Below are 22,113 nucleotides of genomic sequence, written 5' to 3'. Positions count from 1 at the left end.
GAAAGATTTCTGGCTCCCAGGTGTCTTTTATACAGTTAACGAGCTGAGATTAGGAACACAATCTCAGTTTGTTACCTGTATAAAAGACACCTGTCCACAGAAGCAATCAATCAGATTCCAAACTCTCCACCATGGCCAAGACCAAAGAGCACTCCAAGGATGTCAGGGACAAGATTGTAGACCTATACAAGGCTGGAATGGTCTACAAGACCATCGCCAAGCAGCTTGGTGAGAAGGTGACAACAGTTGGTGCGATTATTCGCAAATGGAAGAAACACAAAAGAACTGTCAATCTCCCTCGGCCTGGGGCTCCATGCAAGATCTCACCTAGTGGAGTTGCAATGATCATGAGAACGGTGAGGAATCAGCCCAGAACTACACCGGAGTATCTGGTCAATGATCAAGGCCGCTGCGACTATAGTCACCAAAAAAACAATTGGTAACACACTACGCCGTGAAGGACTGAAATCGTGCAGCGCCCGCAAAAGTTCCCCCTGCTCAAGAAAACACATATACATGCCCGTCTGAAGTTTGCCAATGAACATCTGAATGATTCAGAGGACAACTGGGTGAAAGTGTTGTGGTCAGATGAGACCAAAATGGAGCTCTTTGGCATCAACTCAACTTGCTGTGTTTGGAGGAGGAGGAATGCTACCTATGACCCCAAGAACATCATCCCTACCCTCAAACATGGAGGTGGAAACATTATGCTTTGGGGGTGTTTTTCTGCTAAGGGGACAGGACAATTTCACCGCATCAAAGGGACGATGGACGGGGCCATGTACCATCAAATCTTGGGTGAGAACCTCCTTCCCTCAGCCAGGGCATTGGAAATGGGTCGTGGATGGGTATTTCAGCATGACAATGACCCAAAACACATGGCCAAGGAAACAAAGGAGTGGCTCAAGAAGAAGCCCATGAAGGTCCTGGAGTGGCCTAAACCAGTCTCCAGACCTTAATCCCATAGAACATCTGTGGAGGGAGCTGAAGGTTCGAGTTGCCAAATGTCAGCCTCGAAACCTTAATGACTTGGAGAAGATCTGCAAAGAGGAGTGGGACAAAATCTCTCCTGAGATGTGTGCAAACCTGGTGGCCAACTACAACAAACGTCTGACCTCTGTGATTGCCAACAAGGGTTTTTCCTCCAAGTACTAAATCATGTTTTGCAGAGGGGTCAAATACTTATTTCCATCATTAAAATTCAAATCAATTTAGAATTTTTTTTAATAACATTTTTGACATGCGTTTTTCTGGATTTTTTTGTTGTTATTCTGTCTCTCACTGTTCAAATAAACCTACCATTAAAATTATAGACTGATCATTAATTACTTCAGTGGGCAACCGGGGGGCAACAGTGGGCAACCGTATAAAATCAGCAGGGGATCAAATACTTTTCCCCCCTCACTGTATATCTTGCCCTGGGCACAAACCCTTATCAAATTAAGAGCTTTTACCTCAATTTTTCTCATGACGAGCAAGCCGTCGACCACTTTCCCTGAAATGTTGAAATACAATATTTTATGAGCCAAATACACATACAACATGTTAAATCTTATCCATTGTAATCCACAATATAGTAATACTAACCGAAGACCACATGCTTTCCATCTAGCCAGTCACATTTCGTACAGGTAATGAAAAACTGACAGCCATTGGTTCCGGGGCCACTGTTTGCCTTCAGAGGACAGATTGGAGGGTTATTACTGGATGCTTCACCTACATCAACCAATAACATCAGTTATAATCTATGTCTATTCATATCAATGTTTAAATGTCTCCAATGGAACATGTGTGTATGAACAGCAGTGTGTGCGCATACGTGTGAGTTTTTGTCTGAAAAAAAAAAAGGTACCATGGATAGGAGGCCAGGGGCAGAGTGCTTCATTCTAAAGTTTTCATCTGCAAATGGTCCTCTGTAGATGCTGCAGATACCTGTCCCGTCGCCCTACAGGTGCACCACAGGGTCAAGGGAAACAAAGGAGGACAAATTAGATTAGAAGTAGATTGTATTAAAATTACCAATACATTAGCATTAGAGTCCAGAGTCGCAGAGAGCGATAGTCCGCCGAGCTCGCTACATATTTCGCACCGTATTTAATTGACTTATCGAATAGCAGATATGTGCCGGCTTCCAACTCCGTAGCACACTGTTACAGTTGGGTACATGAGAAAGTTAACCTGCACCGCAGTGCAGATAAAGGACATGCTGCAAAAAAAGTAGTTATAACAGCATAAACTAACAGTTTGGCTGGAATTCTAAAAGAACAAATCAGAAACAACAAAGAGCAGTGAATTGACTTACATTTACAAAGTCCCCGCCTTGGATCATGAAGTCCTTTATCACCCTAGTAGAGGAGACAATAAAATAAACTTTAAAACTGGCAGACTGAGGAGCTTTTTATCTAACAATCAAATTAAATTATACAAAAATATTCATATTGTATCTTACCAAATCATAACACGTAAGAATGTGCTTGCGAACAAAAGCATTACCAACACAAAGACACTAAACACCCCATCAAGATATGGGTTTTATGGATTCAATAATTACTTAATATGCATGTTGTTGCTTCTTAGAGACCATGCCTAGCCTATCACAATATCCATTATTGTGATTTGATGTCAGATCAAAAATATATGTAAAGTAACACTTGTCACATCTTCTTCCATCATCCCACTCAAGCATACCTGTGGAAGGTGCAGCCTTTAAATCCGATAGGGACACCATCTTTTCTGTAGAAGAGAGTTTGTACAGATAAATGAACATGGTACTTACTGCCTCCTTTGCTGTATTGATATAAAAGTCAGCAGAGTATACAGAAAGCCTCTAAAGTTTAAGGAAGACTTTTTTAGATTTAGCTCATTTTACACCTCCAAGTCAGTGCTAGGTAGTTAAAGATAGCGCATTCACATGAAAAGTAATAAACATTAAGTTTCACAAACCAGACATATTACTGTTAACTTGGAAATATACAGTCGCTAGTGAAAGTCTACGCAGCCCTTGCTGCCTTAAAATGAAAATAAATTCAAAATTTTCTTACTGCACATTTTGAAATTGAAAGAAAAATTATAGAAAATGTTGGGAAATTATATAAAACTCGAATATCTTAACTGGGTACGTCTTCACACCATAGAGTTAATACTAGGTGGAATCTAACTTATTTTATTTAACATTTATTTAACTAGGCAAGTCAGTTAAATAATTCTTATTTACAATGACGGCCTACCAGTCATTGTAATAGCTGCCAAAGGTGCTTCCACCAACTTTGCATAACTGAGGACAACATTTTACCATTTTATTTGTTAAAATTGGTCAAACAGCACATTTGGTTGGGAATCATTGGACCGCAATATTCTCAGATTTTAAGCTAATTTAAATAAGAACAGACTCGACCACTTAGGAACACTCAACACCTCTTGGAAAGCCATTCTGGTGTCTTTGGCATTAAAATGTGTTAATTGTCCTGCTGAAAAACAAAACTCTCAGGAACCAGGTTTCAACCCAACCATTTCATGTGGATGAATTACCTGTAGCATAAAAAGAGTCACGGCTGGGCTGATGGAAACAGGAAATGTCGGTACATATTCATAAATATTGACCGACAATTTGTTCATTCGACCTGGAGGGAACGGAATTCATTACACAAGAAATGTCAGTGGAAACGCCTTTCTGCTGAAATATTAATATAATAACCACGTAATAAGTCATGTGATGATATGTTGTGTGGTGCATGCAGTTTATTAGGCTACAGATTAAATAAATTATAACAGGGTGGTGTGTGTCTTGGTGACATGATGATCGATGCTTGGCTGCTGTTTGACAAATAAAAAAAATCTCATTCATAATATTCTCATGTAGGCTAGCCCACCCGCATTGCATCTGCGAGCTGTTGGCTAGAGCGCATGTGCCAAGACCAGAGTGGGCACATTTGCTTTTGAACAGTTTTTGTGACAAAACTAGAGAGAGTAGAGTTGAAAATGCCCTGGAAAAATATTGAACTTTACATTTTCATTCAGTACATAAAAACCTAAGCAAAAAAAGTACCTTTTATGTGCACTACGTCATCACGCACGGTTTTTTATCCACAACAAGTCACTTTGTTGTAAACACCACTGGTGGAAAAACGTGCATATTTTCCTTTATGCAGATGTTTTAATATTTGCAGGAAAATCTGTCACCAATTGGATGGAAACCAAGCTAGTGTTAGGTTTTCAGAAGAATGAGGGGGATTTTCTCTAACATTTTGATCATCACAAACTCCCCCGTCCCTGCCGGTGACAAGCATACCCATGACATGATGCTGCCTCCACAATACTTGAAAATAGAGGGGTTCACCCTGTAGTGTGTAGTATTTGACCCAAGCCTGAAGTTTTTAATTCAGGCCAAAACATTAATTTCTTTGCCGTGTTGTCTTTCAGTATCACTTAACAGCCTTGTTGCAAAAACAATGGATGATTTGGAGTGGATCTTTTTTAACACAGGAGTGGATTTTTTTATTTTCACTTTGCCATACTGGCCAGTAATGTGGCGTAAATGCAATGTTGTTGATCATCTGTATTTTCAAGTATTGTGGTGGCAGCATCACGTTATGGGTATTCTCGTCACCGGCAGGGACTGGGGAGTTTGTCAGGATCAAAAGAAATATGAAAGGAGCAAAGTCCTGTTAAAAATAAGAGAAAACTCTGTCTCAGTCTTCTGAATACATAAACTTAGCAAAAAAAAGAAAACATCCCTTTTTCAGGACCGTCTTTCAAAGATTATTATGAATTATCTAAATACCTTCACAGATCTTCATTGTAAAGGGTTCAAACACTATTTCCCATGCTTGCTTAATGACCAGTAAACAATTAATGAACATGCACCTGTGGAACGGTCGTTAAGACACTAACCGCTTACAGACGGTAGGCAACCGACTCTGAAAAACACCAAAAGAAAGATGCCCAGTGTCCCTGCTCATCTGCATGAGGACTGCAGAAGTGGCCAGGGCAATAAATTGCAATATCAGCACTGTGAGATGCCTAAGACAGCGCTACAAGGAGACAGGACGGACAGCTGATCGACCTCGCAGTGGCAGACCACGTATAACACCTGCACAGGATCGGCAACAACAACTGCCCGAGTTACACCAGGAACGCACAATCCCTCCATCAGTGCTCAGACTGTCTGCAATAGGCTGAGAGAGGCTGGACCGTGGGATTGTAGGCCTGTTGTAAGGCAGGTCCTCACCAGACATCACCGGCAACGTCGCCTATGGGCACAAATCCACTTTCACTGGACCAGAGAGGACTGGCAAAAAGTGCTCTTCACTGACGAGTCACGGTTTTGTCTCAGCAGGGGTGATGGTCGGATTCGTGTTTATCGTCGAAGGAATGAGCATTACACCGAGGCCTGTACTCTGGAGCGGGATCGATTTGAATGTGGAGGGTCCGTCATGGTCTGGGGCAGTGTGTCACAGCATCATCGGACTGAGCTCGTTGTCATTGCAGGAAAACTCAACACTGTGCGTTACAGGGAAGACATCCTCCTCCCTCATGTGGTACCCTTCCTGCAGGCTCATCCTGACATGACCCTCCAGCATGACAATGCCACCAGCCATACTGCTTGTTCTGTGTGTGATTTCCTGCAAGACAGGAATGCCAGCGAAGAGCCCGGATCTCAATCCCTTTGAGCACGTCTGGGACCTGTTGGACCGGAGGGTGAGGGCTAGGGCCATTCCCCTCAGAAAGACTTGCAGGTGCCTTGGTGGAAGAGTGGAGTAACATCTCACAGCAGGAACTGGCAAATCTTGTGCAATCCATGAGGAAAAGACTGTTACTTTGATTTTGACCCCCCCCCCCCCCCCCCTCTTGTTCAGGGACACATTATTCCATTTCTGTTAGTCACATGTCTGTGGAACTTGTTCAGTTTATGTCTCAGTTGCTGAATCTTATGTTCATACAAATATTTACACATGTTAAGTTTGCTGAAAATAAATGCAGTTGACAGTGAGAGGACGTTTCTTTTTTTACTGAGTTTATATTGTTATTTTTCAGTGGGACAATTACACACATTTTTATGCCAAAGACACACCAAAATAGCTTTCCAATAGGTGTTGAGTGTTACTAAATGGTCCATTTAAATCTGCATGAAAATCAGAGACTTCCTCCCAACCAAATTTACTGAGCTTTGGCAAAGGGTTGGTAGAATCTTATTCAAAATTATTCACAGCTGTAAAGGCTGACAAATTAGATTATACCAAGTATTGACCCTGGGGTGTGAAGACCTAATTAATAATAAATAACAAAGATGTCTTGATTATGAAACATTTCTATTATTTGTCTTTCACTTTGAAAATGTGTAGTACTTTTTGATATAATTTTAAGGCAGCAAAATGTGAAGACTGTAAGGGGTGTGTAGACTCACTAGGTACTGTACATGCAAATCCTGGTCGAAGGATTCACTTTTACCCTATAGCAGGGGTACTCAACTACTATGTACTATTTGAGAACACACAAATTTCCTAGGTGGAAAAAGTGTGAATGGATATTCTCATTTAACAGCGTAGTAACAAACCCCACCTTGCAGCCCCATACTGTTCAAATTTCTCTTGTTGGCATAGAATTTTAGCCGTTTTAAATCTTATTTCTAAACATTTTGCCATGTCTTATGTGTGTTCATATGATGCCCGAGTGACTCAACAAAATAAAATTGTGTGCCCCCTGGGGGTCGAGGGCCCAAAGCACATAATCTGGCCATGCTAACTAGTGGGCTAACTAGTGGGCTACTTGATCAATTTTTTCCCCCCTTCAAAATATTGTCGGGACCCGTGGTGGTCCCTATTGACCCCAGTCTGGGTCCAGATCCGGACAGCGGTCCGTCCGGCTGTTGAGAATGGCTGCCCTAGAGTAATATCACCATGTAGGTTTTTCTTTAGGCTCACTTGTCAGATAGGGGTATGTGTGTGACAGTGTCAAAACAGATTACCAGATACATTTTCAACCATGTTTGAGTTTCAAAAATAGATTGATTTTGAAAACATTAAGAACACCTTCCTAATATCGAGTTGCACCCCCTCTTTTGCCATCAGAACAGCCTCAATTTGTCGGGCATGGACTCTACAAGATGTCAAAAGTGTTCCACAGGGATGCTGGTCTATGATAACTCCAATGCTTCCCACAATTGTGTCAAGTTTGCTGGATCTCCTTTGGGTGGTGGACCATTCTTGATACAAAACGGGAAACTGTTGAGCGTAAAAAAAAACAGCAGCGTTGCAGTTCTTGACACAAACCGGTGTGCCTGGCACCTACTACCATACCCTGTTCAAAGGCACTGAAATCTTTTGTCTTGCCCATTCACCCTCTGAATGGCACACATACACAATCCGTGTCTCAAATTGTCTCCAGGCTTAAAAATCCTTCTTTAGCCTGTCTCCTCCCCTTCATCTACACACTGATTGAAGAGGATTTAACAGGTGACATCAATAACGGATCATAGCTTTCACCTGGAATTACGTGGCCAGTCTGTGTCATGGAAAGCTGTACTGTACACTAAGTGTTTATTTAGAATAAAGTACTCGTCCTTTCCATTTTTATTATTTCAAATCACAGTAATATTTACTGATGTAAAATAGACAAGGGGTTTACCTTTTAGCTAATAGAGTTTGACTAATGACACTGACAAATTATTTGAGCCGTTTTTCCCCAAGAATGCCTGAATATATCTTGTACAGTCATCATAAAGACTCATTGTTTGTCGCCATAGTTGGAATGTTAAGAGTTGCTGTCTGTGGGATTGTTTCTCTTCCCTCAGAAAATCACTATGCAAACTGCAATTAAAAACAGCAATTAACACAAATGGTTGAATGCCTAAAGAACAAGTCAAAAGGAAAAGAGATAGAGGTTGTGGTCTGATTCCCTACCATTCTCCTATTAGGGTGCACAGATTTCGTATTTTGCAGAGTTGACACATCTCAAAGGAACTGGCCCGACTACTGTCTTTTAATTTGTGCTCAACAGCCTAAACAATAAGTGAAAAGGGACATTTACCACAATTAAAACACCTGTACCGAGGAAAAAAATAACACTCTATACACCTATTCCACTAAGTGGACACCATGGCCAGTGAACAGGCAACATGTTTTAAAAATCAAATACCGCACTCTCTTCAAGGGTGAACTATGCTAGTTATAGCTAGTTAGGTGTCAGGAAGACAATGGGAAGGGTTCTACAGCTCCAGTAGATGGCGTTATAAAGCCAACACCTTAACCTGATAGATACTTGTGTCAAGTGAGCAATAAAATCTCTCCTGACTACAGCCTTTCATAGTGACTGTGCTTGTAACTGTGGTAGTACATGGGTACAGTTGGGTGGTCAGAGCGAGTAGATCAGCAAGTGTACCAGGGATCAATATATAGCCTACTTTAGTGTCCATAGAGATGCCCTTACCTGAATTCCCCTGTGCAGAACTGCCTGTAAAAGACAAAATAAATAATTTATTCATTGGAAGGGCAAAAATCATCTCTAACAAATCTTTAATAATTCAGGATGGTGCAATTTACTAAACATTGCAGATATGTCAGAGGCATGTCTCTTCTACAGAATAATTTTCGATCCGACATTCTACAACATTATGCCATACTGAATGTTTCCTTGATGTGACAGGGCATGATTTTGCACTAGGAAGTCATGAAATTTGTTTAGGTAAAATTACCGAAAGTTCTCAGCCGTCTTTGGAACCACATCGGCAAAGAGTTCTACCTTCATTCTCCCAACTTCCTGGAAAACAGTAAGTCAAAAGGGCTGACTTCTGTAAACACTCCACATGCAAATATTGACAGGAGACCACAATAGTCATCACCTTGCTCGACCGGGTTTTGAAAGCCGCTTTTGCCCACATTCACATTTCCTGGTATGCTTAACAATTAGTATTTCTAAACTACATTCATTGTTCTGCGTGAGAAATGGTTTCCTGGAAGCAATGTAAAATGTATATGACAAAACATAGTATCTATATCGTTTGACCAAAGAACTTCTGGTTTCTTGTATTCAACAATATTTTGTCATCATCATATCATACTCACATGGTAAGACACTTTACTCAAATGAAAGGACTAATAGGCTACTTAATGAATACCTGTTCCCACTGGATTAATTAAGCAGTACCAACTGTAGGGTTGTCATGATACTAGTTGTTATTGAGGTGGGCAACTCCAGTACTCAAATTTTCCATGTTAAAAAGGAAAAGCAAACTAAACTCTTTGAAAACCTGCTTTATGTCAAATATTGTGCTACAGCTTTGAAATTCAGCCCCTCTGAAAAGAGCCATTTGTCCCCAAGGCATCCCCGGAGAGCTTCTGTGTTGTTAAACAAATATTGGCGGTGCAGGAGCAGCCTCCACTTAGTCAACACCCAGCATACTTCGATTTTCTCGGTAATTGCCTCAAAATCGCCCAGCGGATCCTTTGCGCCATGTATCCCGGAGAAACCATAAACAGGCTTTTTACAGCCTATTATAGGTGTTCCTTTCATCCCTGTTAATTAACCATTTGTTCAGGTTGAGAAAGAAATCTAGACCTGGCCTTTGTTCCCCTTGGAGACAGAACATTTCACTTAACCTGGACCGAAACAAACCACGTGACTCCATAATATCCTGAACATTTTCAGGGATCAGCAAGCAAACACTGGCTGGCCTCTAGCTGCTCTAATGCAGGGGTTGGGTCATTGAGGTGGTAGGGAGTTCTTTATTGCATTGAACAGACAAGAGTAGATGTGTCTTCCCCCCCTCCTACACACCTTACATAGCCCTCAGCCTGCTATGCAAAATAGGCCATTACATAAATGCCCAACCAACATATGCCAACCTATTAGCAGCACGTATCATGAAAGTCAAACTACTTTGCCATAAAAAATTTTTTTAAACTGTTACCCCGCTCAGGCCATACATTTACAGTACACATGCATTTACAAAACAACAGTTCACAACATGAGGGGTGAGTGAGGGGGCTACAATATAAAATGGAACTCTAGACCATAACCTTATACTCGATTTTACAGGAATCATTCCTGATGGACGTCTCGGGTTTTAACAGTGTTGTCCCCATATCGGCATCACAGCAGAAGAGCACATGTAAGACTCTTCAACAAAACAAACGTTTCTGCATGATCTTAGTGGTGAATCTTCATCTTCACCCCACCCAAAACTCAACAACAGCCTATTCAAAACTGAGAGAAGGTTGTACCTGAGGAGGGAAGGGCATGGAGGGTGGTTGAAGCCGCCAGGTAGAATTACAGGTGTGTCAGGTTGGTTGCAAGGCTAGTTTCACCCAGAAAAGCCTGAGCAGGTAATAGACCCACCCACAACGAGGAAGTAAAATGACCATATAATAAGGAAGTGCTTGTCAAACACCACTAGCCTGTTGCTAAGAGTAAAGCACACACCTGTTGATGCTGCCACTGGATCTCAAACTACACATAAATGACCAGGATTACCCACAACGATTAAGAGGTAAGGCCTACTTGCAGTGTTCAAAAGATCACAGTATTATGTGGATTGATATTGTTTTACGATGACAATGAAAAAGCTAAGTATAAGGCAGCCCTATCCCTGGGTTTGCAATAAAGCTGAGGGGTGGGGCTGGCTGAATGTAGCCTAATCATGCTCAAATTCATAGATGGAGCTATGGATGCAAGGACTAACATTCCCTGAGATCAGCATGATAGTTGATAAGCTTAAAAAAATTGTGTAATCTTTAAAGATTCCTGTATCTGGAAATATCTAGGTTAAGCAATATCATTATCAAAAGAAGGCACACATTTCCTCCTACGCGTAAACAAACCTGTTTTTTATAGGAATGAATAGTAAACGGATTGGATTGCCATACCTGAAATATTAGCTTTTGTCTAGCCTCAGGCTGTCACCAGTTAGGAAATACAGTAGCCTATTATGTATATATTTAACACTTGAGGTAGTTGGACTCCAAACAATGAGTGTTGAGGCATGCTACATGGGCGATTCCACGCCAGTGGGAGTGGAAACAATTTTTTGCATCTTAGATTGTTCTGAGAATTCTCACATAGGAACTTCATTGGGAGGACTGACGTTTAACATACTTTTGTATCACAAACCATTTTTGAGAAAAGCATAATCAAATTGGCAATTTTAGGCCCTTTTTAGACATACATGCCTCCTGTAAGACCCTATGATCTACGAATCGTACATGATACAGGAAACATATTGGTGTCATTATAACATTATCATAAATATGGAGTAAGCCTATGTATAGATTTTGAAATACACATTTTCAAATTAATTTATTCAACATAAAATAATATCTTCAAACTACTCTTTTTGATTTTTCTTATTTTAAAGACATTGTTTGTAGCAATATACTCTTCAAACTAGGGCTGGGAAATATGGCCTAGAAATCATATTTATATTTGAGAAACTTATGGGCGATTCACAACATACAGTGTCTTCTGAAAGTATTCAGACCTCTACTATTTCCACATTGTTACATTACAGCCTTATTCTAAAAAGGGATTACATTGATGGGGGGGGGGGGGGGGAAATCAATCTACACACAATATCCCATAATGAGAAAGCAAAAACAGGTTTTTAGAAAAGTTGGCTAATTTTAAAATAAACTGAAACATCACATTTACATAAGTATTCAGACCCTTTACTCAGTCATTTTTTGAAGCACATTTGGCAGCGATTACAGCCTTGAGACTTGGGCATGAAGCTACAAGCTTGGCACAAATGTATTTTGGGAGGTTCTCCCATTCGTCTTCTCTGCAGATCCTCTCAAGCTCTGTCAGGTTGGATAGGGAGCGTCGCTGCACAGCTATTTTCAGGTCTCCAGAGACGTTCGATTGGGTTCTGGCTGGCCCACTCAAGGATATTCAGAAACTTGTCCCGAAGCCACTCCTGCGTTTTCTGGCTGTATGCTTAGGGTCGTTGTCCCGTTAGACTGGGGGCGAAGGTTCACCTTCCAAGCTCCCGGGCGCTCTGGAGCAGGTTTTAATTAAGGATCTCTGTACTTTGCTCCATTCATCCTACCTTCAATCCTGACTCGTCTCCCAGTCCCTGCCGCTGAAAAACATCCCCACAGCATGATGCTGCTACTACCATACTTCCGCTTAGGGATGGTGCCAGGTTTCCTCCAGACGTGACGCTTGTCAAAAAGGCCAAATAGTTATTTTTTCCTTTAAAATCAGACCAGGGAATCTTGTTTCTCAAGGTCTGAGAGTCTTTAGATGCCTTTTGGCAAATTCCAAGCGGGCTGTCATGTGCCTTTTACTGAAGAGTGGCTTCTGTTTGGCCACTCTAACATAAAGGCTGGATTTGTAGAGTGCTGCAGAGATGGTTATCCTTCTGGAAGGTTCTCCCATCTCCACAGAGGAACTCTACAGCTCTGCCAGAGTGACCATCGAGTTATTGATCACCTCCCTGGCCAAGGCCCTTCTTCCCCGATTGCTCAGTTTGGCCGGGCGGCCAGCTCTAGGAAGAGTCTTGGTGGTTCCAAACTTCTTTCATTTAAGAATGGAGGCCACTGTGTTCTTATTTTTTCGCACCCTTCCCCAGATCTGTGCCTCGACACAATCCTGTCTCAGAGCTCTACGGACAATTCCTTCAACCTCCTGGCTTGGTTATTGCTCTGACATGCACTGTCAACTGTGGGACCTTAGAAAGGCACACACCTGTCTATATCATGTCCAATGAATTGAATTTACCACAGGTGGACTCCAAATCAACTTATAGAAACATCAAGGATGATCAATGGAAACAAAGGGTATGAATACTTACATAAATAAAAAGGTCTCTTTATCTTGTTATACATTTGCAAAAATTTCGAACAACTTGTTTTTGCTTTGTCATTATGGGGTAGTGTGTGTAGATGGCTGAGGAAAAAATGTATTTAATCAATTTTAGAATAAGGCTGTAACGTAACAAAATGTGGATAAATGGAAGGGGTCTGAATACTTTGAGTCTTTGTGAGAAATGTGAGAATTTCCAGAACAATCTGAGATACCAAAAATATTATCCGCTCACACTGGTGCCAACATACATTAGGGAGAGTTTAAGTTTCTTATTTTTGACTTCCATAAGGTGTTGTTGTTTCTGTAGATGAGTCATGAAAAGCCATGTAGTACTGATAACACTAGAAACAGTCTAATTTCTTGGTAAAAGCTATTTGTAGATTACTGCTAACTGCTCCACTCTCTTCGACAGCTTTTTCCTGAGCATGGTGAAGTCGACCGGAACATCACAGACCCAATAGGTTACTTCTGGGGCTGGGCACAGTCTCAACAGCAAAAGCTTCAACATGCTGGCCATCATTGAGTCGTGGGAAGAGGAAGGGAGCTGCATCAAGGACAACACCAGCCAGTTTCTGTTCATCTTGCTGTTAAAGGTGGGCATGGACTGTCTGGTCCTGTTCATCAGCCTGCGCCGGCTTAACACCTCCTTCATGGGCGTCTGTGGTCTCTCCGTCTTCCTGGTCGACGTGGCGTTGGCATGCGCCGTTGTGACCGTTTGGTTACTAGGACCTGACCGCTCCCCAGTGTCCGTGTGCTTCCTCTTGGCGCAGGCCTCGGCCGTGTTCAACGCGCTCCCTCTGCCCGTGCTGGGCCTGGGGCTGCTGGACTACGCCACAGAGTCACGCTACACCTCCTGCCATGCTGCCCCCTGCAGGACCTTGTGGAACTGCACCCTGACACTTCTGGTGTGGGTGCTGGCCGGCGTGCGCTCCGGCTGCTCAGCCTTCACCATCCTCATAGAGGTGGAGTACGAGGGAGGGAGGCATGCTTTAGGGTGCGTGGTGCAGGAGTCTGTGTTTGTAGTACATTTCTCAGTGGGGATCTCTGTAGCCGTCTGCTGTGTGCTGATGCTGCACTACAAACGTCTTTCCTCGTGGCTGAAGGAGGCCAACAGGCTCTCAGAGTATAGGGACAACGTCAACCCAACGCTGCACAGCGACTTGAGCTTCAGGTATGCCAAGTTCGGCAAGCCAGGGGCTGACAAGGACGAGGAGAAAGCACTGGCGGTGGAAACCGAATGGCAGAGGCACCCCCTTTACCTCGGACTGACTTTGGGCTTCAGCACAACGTGGGCATCATACCTGGTCATGTGCGTTGCCTGTGAGCTCTTGGGCCTTGCGGTTCCCGCCTACATTGCCATCAACCTCCTGTGGTTGGAGTGTGCCAATAGCTTATTGGTAGGGCTGGTGTTCTGGCTCAAGAGCGACTGGCTGGGGCCGTACAGCGATCTCCCGGACGACATCTGCCAGTGGCAGGTTTACTGGCACTTAAGTAGAGGACCCGTTAGAGACTCGGAGAAACTTCCCAAGACTGTGTTCAGCCTGTCAGGCAAGGACAGAAACCCACTCCTGCATGTCTGAATTAGGCCAATCGAAAGTGGGCTTGGCTCATGATGCACGATAAGCCTACTGTATTACCTTTACATTCCTTTGATAATGTTCCTTTCAGATATGACAAAAGAAAGCAATTATGCTGTTACATACTTCTACTGATAGCCTTGTTACTAGCCTATATGATTCTCAATAGTTCCTGCCCTTGATATGTTAACTGTATGAAGGGTGGTGCTGTTAGTTTAGGCTAGCTCATTGTTACAACAAACACTTTCACACACATCCAACAACATGGGCATAATAAAAAGGACCTGCAACACTTTATGTAGTGGTGTACTTTGTATGTTTGCTCAATAAACTCTCTGTACCGACTCCCACTCCTCGAAGTTTCATGTTTCTCTGTTACAGGTTTTTCAATATGCTTTAGAGAAACCGGGCGATGCTCATTAAACTAGTTTTAACCGTCTGTAGCAAACTGAGTTACAAAACCATGACGCATCTGCAAAAAAGTAACTATCATTCTGAAGACTAAGATGCCTAGTTTTTGGTAAAGTGTCTTATTTTAAATACATTTTAGATTGCTGACTGAATTTTGTAAATTTACACCCCTAATTCTCATTACTGAAATTTGTCCGGATTAAATTCTCTGGTCCTTTTCAACAATTCTAACTTGTTTGAATAAAAACAGTATGCTGTCGTTTGTCCATAAATAATTTTAAAAAATTCAAGTTTCCATTCATCTATAGGTATTATGGAAAAACAGTGTTTGTGGACACGTCTCTCATTAAAGTAAGACTTTTTCAAGTTCCTGTAAAAACAGTTAAATACATATTTATTCTCCCATGATGCATCATCTAGAGGAGAAGTCCTTACTTTTGTATTGATTATATTCCTGGGGTCCAGCTAAATTAAGGCAGTTCACACAATTTTAAAAACATAACAATACATTCACAACACACTGTGTGCCCTCAGGCTCCTACTCCACCACATATCTACAGTACAAAATCCATGTGTACGTGTGTGTACAGTTTGCATGTTATCGTGTATGTGTGTGTATGCATGTGTCTGTGCCTATGTTTGTGTTGCTTCACAGTCCCTGCTGTTCCATAAGGTGTATTTTTATCTTCTTTATTTAAAACATTTTTATCTACATTTTACTGCTTGCATCAGTTACTTGACATGAAATAGAATTCCATGTAGCCATGGCTCTATGTAGTACTCTGCGCATCCCATAGTCTGTTTTGGACTCGGGACTGTGAAGAGACCTCTGTGACATGTCTTGTGGGGTATGCATGGGTGTCCGAGCTGTTCGCCAGCAGTTCAAACAGACAGCTCGGTGCATTCAACATGTCAATACCTCTCATCAAAACAAGTAGTGATTAAGTCAATCTCTCCTCCACTTTGAGCCAGGAGTGATTGACATGCATATTATTAATATTAGCTCTCTGTGCACATGCAAGGACCAGCTGTGCTGCCCTGTTCTGAGCCAATTGCAACTTTCCTAAGTATTTTTTGTGGCACCTGACCACGCGACTGAACAGTAGTCCAGGTGCAACAAAACTAGGGCCTATAGGACCTGCCATGTTGATAGTGTTGTTAACTTCTTTGGGACTGGGGAGGGCAGTATTGAGTAGCTTGGATAAAAAGGTGCCCAGAGTAAACTGCCTGCTACTCAGGCCCAAAAGCTAGAATATGCATATAATTAGTAGATTTTGATAGAAAACACTCTGAATATTCTAAAACTGTTTGAATGATGTCTGTGAGTATAACAGGCAAAAACCTGAAATAAAATCCAACCAGGAAGTGGGAAATCTAAGGTTTGTAGTTTTTCAAGATAGGAAGTGCAATATGACCCCATAGACACGAAGGCTTCCACTAGATGTCAGCAGTCTTTAGAACCTTGTTTGAGGCTTCTACTGTGAAGGGGGAGAGAAAGATAGCTGTTTGAGCCAGAGGTCTGGCAGAGTGCCATGAGCTGATCACGCGTGCACCTGTGAGAGTTAGCTGTGTTCCATTGCATTTCTAAAGACAAAGGAATTCTCCAATTGGAACATTATTGAAGATTTATGATAAAAACATCCTAAAGATGGATTCTATACATCGTTTGACATGTTTCTACGAACTGTAATATACATTTTTAACATTTCGTCTGAACAAGTGATCGCGCATTATGCATTTGGATTTCTAGGCTAAACGCGTGAACAAAAAGGAGGTATTTGGACATAAATGGACTTTATCGAACAAAACAAACATTTATTGTGGAACTGGGATTCCTGGCAGTGCATTCCGATCAAGATCAAAGGTAAGTGAATATTTATAAAGCTATTTCTGACACCTCTCCTTCTTTGGAAAATGTCTGGATGTTTTTCTGTGACTAGTGCTGACCTAACATAAATCGCACGGTGTGCCTTTTTGAAATCTGACACAGCAGTTGCATTAAGATACATGTGTTAACGTGGGCTATTTTGAGCACTTTTCTAACTTTATAGGCATACTGTATTATCCAATTTGCCCATAGGATCCCATTCAATCCAGAAATGCATCTAAAAAAAAACTTACAACCACACCTATCCACGTCCTAATACACCAATATCACCTGTAAAAGAAGGCCAGCATCCCGGCGTCACCTCTTCACTGTTGATGTTGAGACTGGTGTTTTGCGGGTACTATTTAATGAAGCTGCCATTTGAGGACTTGTGAGACTGTTTCTCAAACTAGACGCTCTAACCCACAAACGCTCCAGATACTCAATTAGTCTAAAGACCAGTTTTATTGCTTCTTTAATCAGAACAACAGTTTTCAGCTGTGCTAACATAATTACAAAAGTGTGTTCTAATGATCAATTAGCCTTTTTAAAATTATAAACTTGGATTAGCTAACACAACTTGCCATTGGAACACAGAAGTGATGGTTGCTGATCGTGGGCCTCTGTACACCAATGTAGATATTCCTTTTTTTTTTTTTATGCCTTTCTTTTTAGGACAATGGTAGACACTTTCTTGTCGGTCTGGTTTGTCCACAAATATGTGGTGTTTAAAACAAACTCTCGTAGGTCTGTTTCTTGTTTTACAACTAACTTCCTCACACTGACTACACCGTTTGCAAATTCAATGATGCATTACAACTAAGGATACATCAACCTGAGTCTTTCAATGACAGCCAGGCCTATTGTGCGGGAATAAGATGGAGTATCCTATATCCACAATGTGCCAAATGACTCATGCTTACTTTGTTCACTCATAAAGCGTCAACCTAGTATAATGAAACAAAGGTAGTGTGTATAATGTACGGTTTACAGACCATTATGTCTTGTATAGGCCTAAAAAGGGCCTAAAATTGCCACTTTATCACAATTTTCTTAAATATGGTTTATTTTACAAATGTAAAAGCATATCAAGCATCCTTCCCCCCAGATATACTGAACAAAAATATAAAACGCAACATGCAACAATTTCACTGAGTTACAGTTCTTATAAAGGAAATAATTCTTTAGGCCTTAATCTATGGATTTCACAAGACTGGGGAACCAGGCCCAGCCAATCAGAATTGTTTTTTCCTGTACAAAACGGCTTTATTACAGACAGAAATACTCCAGTTTCATCAGCTGTCCGGGTGGCTGGTCTCATACTATCCCGCAGGTGAAGAAGCCAGATGTGGAGGTCCTGGGCTGGCATGACAACACGTGGACTGCGGTTGTGAGGCCGGTTGGACATACTGTCAAATTCTATAAAACGACGTTGGAGGCTGCTTATGATAGAGAAATTATTATTCAATTCTCTGGCAACAACTCTGGTGGACATTACTGCAGTCCGCATGGCAACTGCACACTCCCTCAAAACTTGAGACATCTCTGGCATTGTGTTGTGTGACACAATGCCAGTTTAATCAGCTTCTTGATATGTCACACCTGTCAGGTGGATGAATTATCTGGGCAAAGGAGAAATGCTCACTATCAGGGATGTAAACAAATTTGTGCACAACATTTGAGAGGAATACGATGTGTGTGTGGAAAATGTCTGCCATTTTTCTTTTCAGCTCATGAAACATGGGACCAACACTTTACATGTTGCATTTATATTTTTGTTCAGTATAAGTTTCTGTGAGAATTACCAGAACAATCTGAGACACCAAAACATATTTGGGGCTATGCAACCATGCAATGGCCTATATTTACCATGATAAAAGACTGCTACCGTACAACAATGATTGAATTGAGCCCCTAGTGTAGGCCTACAGTGTCCTACACACAATTAAAAAACGGCTTAAGTCATCAAATGTGATGACACAGTCCCGCCCTTTCCTGCCAAATACACTGTTTTTCATAAAGTGACAAATGACCAACTGCCCTAACAAAATCCACAATATTGGTAACAGACTCCATCTGCTGGTCATGTCAAATGGGCAATGTCCTCATGAGTCATGACCAAACTTTGTTGTGTCAGATTACATTCAAATATGAACGGCTGTCTATTATTTAGTGTATCTGGTGGAGAGGAAATAGTCAAATTCCACATGAATTGGGTCCTCTTACCAAAGGAAAACTCTAATCTGGACCTCGAAACCAGCCCAGTTCCACTACTGATATTCATTCTTCCCCTCTAAACAAGGACTGATTTAGACCAAGGAGTGGACGCCACACAACTCTGTGCAGAGGGTGCAATCAATTATCAGCTAGAACAGAAAAGCAGCACTATTAGTCTGGACCTCCAGGCTGGGATTCGAACACCCCTGACCTATAGTCCTGGAGACCCATAGCCATGCTGACTAGGCTAGGAGAGCCACAATGCTAGCTAATAAATCTTTGGCTCGTCTGATCATTACTATCTGCGTTCCAGCTGAGCGATTAGTCGTTGATAAGTAGCTAGTGTAAAGCATTCCAGGCAAATGTTCTACTAGCCTGTGCTTGGCGATAGCCTACTTACAATTTTCTTCCGAATTGAGAACAAAGTATCTTGTAAATGTGTGTCCAGTTGCAAATGGTTCTCGATAAACCAGACAAATTTCGGAAAAATATTAAATCCACCTTTTGCACTGAGTGAGTAGTTCCCTCACCATTTCACCTGCCAGACATGTTGCATTCATAACATCTTTGCCGGAACTTGTCGTTTCTATGTGACGTGGCCACGTTTAAAAGTAGATAACAGCGCATCAGACAGTGCAACCAAAACAGAAACACATTTTTTTTTCACCTTTATTTAACCAGGTAGGCAAGTTGAGAACAAGTTCTCATTTACAAATGGGACCTGGCCAAGATAAAGCAAAGCAGTTGACACATACAATGACACAGAGTTACACATCGAGTAAAACAAACAGTCAATAATACAGTAGAAACAAGTCTATATACAATGTGAGCAAATGAGGTGAGATAAGGGAGGTAAAGACAAAAAAAATCCATGCTGGCAAAGTAAATACAATATAGCAAGTAAAACACTGGAATGGTAGATTTGCAGTGAAAGAATGTGCAAAGTAGAAATAAAAATAATGGGGTGCAAAGGAGCAAAATAAATAAATACAGTAGGGAAAGAGGTAGTTGTTTGGGCTAAATTATAGGTGGGCTATGTACAGGTGCAGTAATCTGTGAGCTGCTCTGGCAGCTGGTGCTTAAAGCTAGTGAGGGAGATAAGTGTTTCCAGTTTCAGAGATTTTTGTAGTTCGTTCCAGTCATTGGCAGCAGAGAACTGGAAGGAGAGGCGGCCAAAGAAATAATTGGTTTTGGGGGTGACCAGAGAGATATACCTGCTGGAGCGCGTGCTACAGGTGGGTGATGCTATATGGTGACCAGCGAGCTGAGATAAGGCAGGGCTTTACCTAGCAGGGTCTTGTAGATGACATGGAGCCAGTGGGTTTGGCGACGAGTATGAAGCGAGGGCCAGCCAACGAGAGAGTACAGGTCGCAATGGTGGGTAGTACATGGGGCTTTGGTGACAAAATGGATGGCACTGTGATAGACTGCATCCAATTTGTTGAGTAGGGTATTGGAGGCTATTGTGTAAATGACATCGCCGAAGTCGAGGATTGGTAGGATGGTCAGTTTTACAAGGGTATGTTTGGCAGCATGAGTGAAGGATGCTTTGTTGCGAAATAGGAAGCCAATTCTAGATTTAACTTTGGATTGGAGATGTTTGGGTGGGTCTGGAAGGAGAGTTTACAGTCTAACCAGACACCTAGGTATTTGTAGTTGTCCACGTATTCTAAGTCAGAGCTGTACAGAGTAGTGATGTTGGACAGGCAGGCAGGTGGCGATTGGTTGAAGAGCATGCATTTAGTTTTACTTGTATTTAAGAGCAATTGGAGGCCACGGAAGGAGAGTTTTATGGCATTGAAGCTTGCCTGGAGAGCTGTTAACACAGTGTCAAAAGATGAGCCAGAAGTATACAGAATGGTGTCGTCTGCGTAGAGGTGGATCAGAGACTCACCAGCAGCAAGAGCGACATCATTGATGTATACAGAGAAGAGAGTCGGTCCAAGAATTGAACCCTGTGGCACCCCCATAGAGACTGCCAGAGGTCCGGACAGCAGACCCTCCGATTTGACACACTGAACTCTGAGAAGTAGTTGGTGAACCAGGCGAGGCAATCATTTGAGAAACCAAGGCTGTTGAGTCTGCCGATGAGGATGTGATGATTGACAGAGTCGAAAGCCTTGGCCAGATCAATGAATACGGCTGCACAGTAATGTTTCTAATCGATGGCGGCTAAGATATCGTTTAGGACCTTGAGCGTGTCTGCGGTGCACCCATGACCAGCTCTGAAACCAGATTGCATAGCAGAGAGGGTATGGTGAGATTCGAAATGGTCAGTAATCTGTTTTTTGACTTGGCTTTCGAAGACCTTAGAAAGGCAGGGTAGGATAGATATAGGTCTGTAGCAGTTTGGGTCAAGAGTGTCCCCCCCTTTGAAGAGGGGGATGACCGCAGCTGCTTTCCAATCTTTGGGAATCTCAGATGACACGAGAGGTTGAACAGGCTAGTAATAGGGGTGGCAACAATTTCGGCAGATCATTTTAGAAAGAGTCCAGATTGTCTAGCCTGGCTGATTTGTAGGGGTGCAGATTTTGCAGCTCTTTCAGAACATCAGCTGACTGGATTTGGGAGAAGGAGAAATGGGGAAGGCTTGGGCAAGTTTCTGTGGGGGGTGCAGCCGTAGAAAAATGCTTATTGAAATTCTCAATTACAGTGGATTTATCAGTGGTGACAGTGTTTCCTATCTTCAGTGCAGTGGGCAGCTGGGAGGAGGTGTTCTTATTCTCCATGGACTTTACAGTGTCCCAGAACTTTTTTGATTTAGTGTTGCAGGAAGCAAATTTCTGCTTGAAAAAGCTAGCCTTGGCTTTTCTAACTGCCTGTGTATAATGGTTTCTAGCTTCCCTGAAAAGCTGCATATCACGGGGGCTGTTCAATGCTACTGCAGAACGCCATAGGATGTTTTTGTGTTGGTTAAGGGCAGTCATGTCTGGGGAGAACCAAGGGCAATATCTGTTCCTGGTTCTACATTTCTTGAATGGGGCATGCTTATTTAAGATGGTTAGGAAGGCATTTAAAAAAAATAACCAGGCATCCTCTACTGACAGGATGAGATCAATATCCTTCCAGGATACCCCGGCCAGGTCGATTAGAAAGGCATGCTCGCTGAAGTGTTTCAGGGAGCGTGATGAGTGGTGGTAATTTGACCGCTGACCCATTACGGATGCAGGCAATGAGGCAGTGATCGCTGAGATCTTGGTTGAAGACAGCAGAGTTGTATTTAGAGGGCAAGTTGGTTAGGAT

General features: G+C 42.1%; 2 protein-coding genes across 5 annotated transcripts in view; one reads left to right on the top strand and one right to left on the bottom strand.

The window, feature by feature from the left end:
* ppih (peptidylprolyl isomerase H (cyclophilin H)) overlaps positions 1-22,113 on the bottom strand; it is a 30,047-nt gene that overhangs the window by 2,902 nt on the left and 5,032 nt on the right. Inside the window, exons 1-8 of one of the 4 annotated variants that reach the window (XM_031794055.1) lie at positions 16,945-17,009; positions 8,690-8,754; positions 8,425-8,448; positions 2,689-2,733; positions 2,303-2,345; positions 1,853-1,945; positions 1,588-1,675; positions 1,455-1,495 (exon numbers count right to left, since the gene is read on the bottom strand). In XM_031794055.1, coding sequence (XP_031649915.1) covers positions 1,455-1,495; positions 1,588-1,675; positions 1,853-1,945; positions 2,303-2,345; positions 2,689-2,733; positions 8,425-8,448; positions 8,690-8,742 — 387 coding nt within the window. In that variant the 5' untranslated portion in view covers positions 8,743-8,754; positions 16,945-17,009. Of the gene's footprint in view, positions 1-1,454; positions 1,496-1,587; positions 1,676-1,852; positions 1,946-2,302; positions 2,346-2,688; positions 2,734-8,424; positions 8,449-8,689; positions 8,755-10,217; positions 10,330-16,944; positions 17,010-22,113 lie in introns of those variants that run through there. The other 3 variants (XM_031794054.1, XM_020506165.2, XM_020506166.2) reach the window with 3 other exon arrangements.
* si:dkeyp-100a1.6 (probable G-protein coupled receptor 160) lies at positions 10,299-14,728 on the top strand. Its single transcript, XM_020506164.2, has 2 exons — positions 10,299-10,483; positions 13,211-14,728. The coding sequence occupies exon 2, from the start codon at positions 13,305-13,307 to the stop codon at positions 14,376-14,378; it is 1,074 nt and encodes a 357-aa protein (XP_020361753.1). The 5' UTR covers positions 10,299-10,483; positions 13,211-13,304; the 3' UTR covers positions 14,379-14,728.

This window comes from Oncorhynchus kisutch, linkage group LG17, assembly GCF_002021735.2.
Source record: "Oncorhynchus kisutch isolate 150728-3 linkage group LG17, Okis_V2, whole genome shotgun sequence".
NCBI classification, from domain to species: domain Eukaryota; kingdom Metazoa; phylum Chordata; class Actinopteri; order Salmoniformes; family Salmonidae; genus Oncorhynchus; species Oncorhynchus kisutch.
The sequence above is the reverse complement of the archived record's forward strand: the minus strand, read 5'-3'. Positions and strand labels throughout refer to the sequence as shown.

Excerpts from the sequence above, each read along its gene's own strand:
- si:dkeyp-100a1.6 (XM_020506164.2), top strand. The coding sequence starts at position 13,305 with ATGCTGGCCATCATTGAGTCGTGGGAAGAGGAAGGGAGCTGCATCAAG.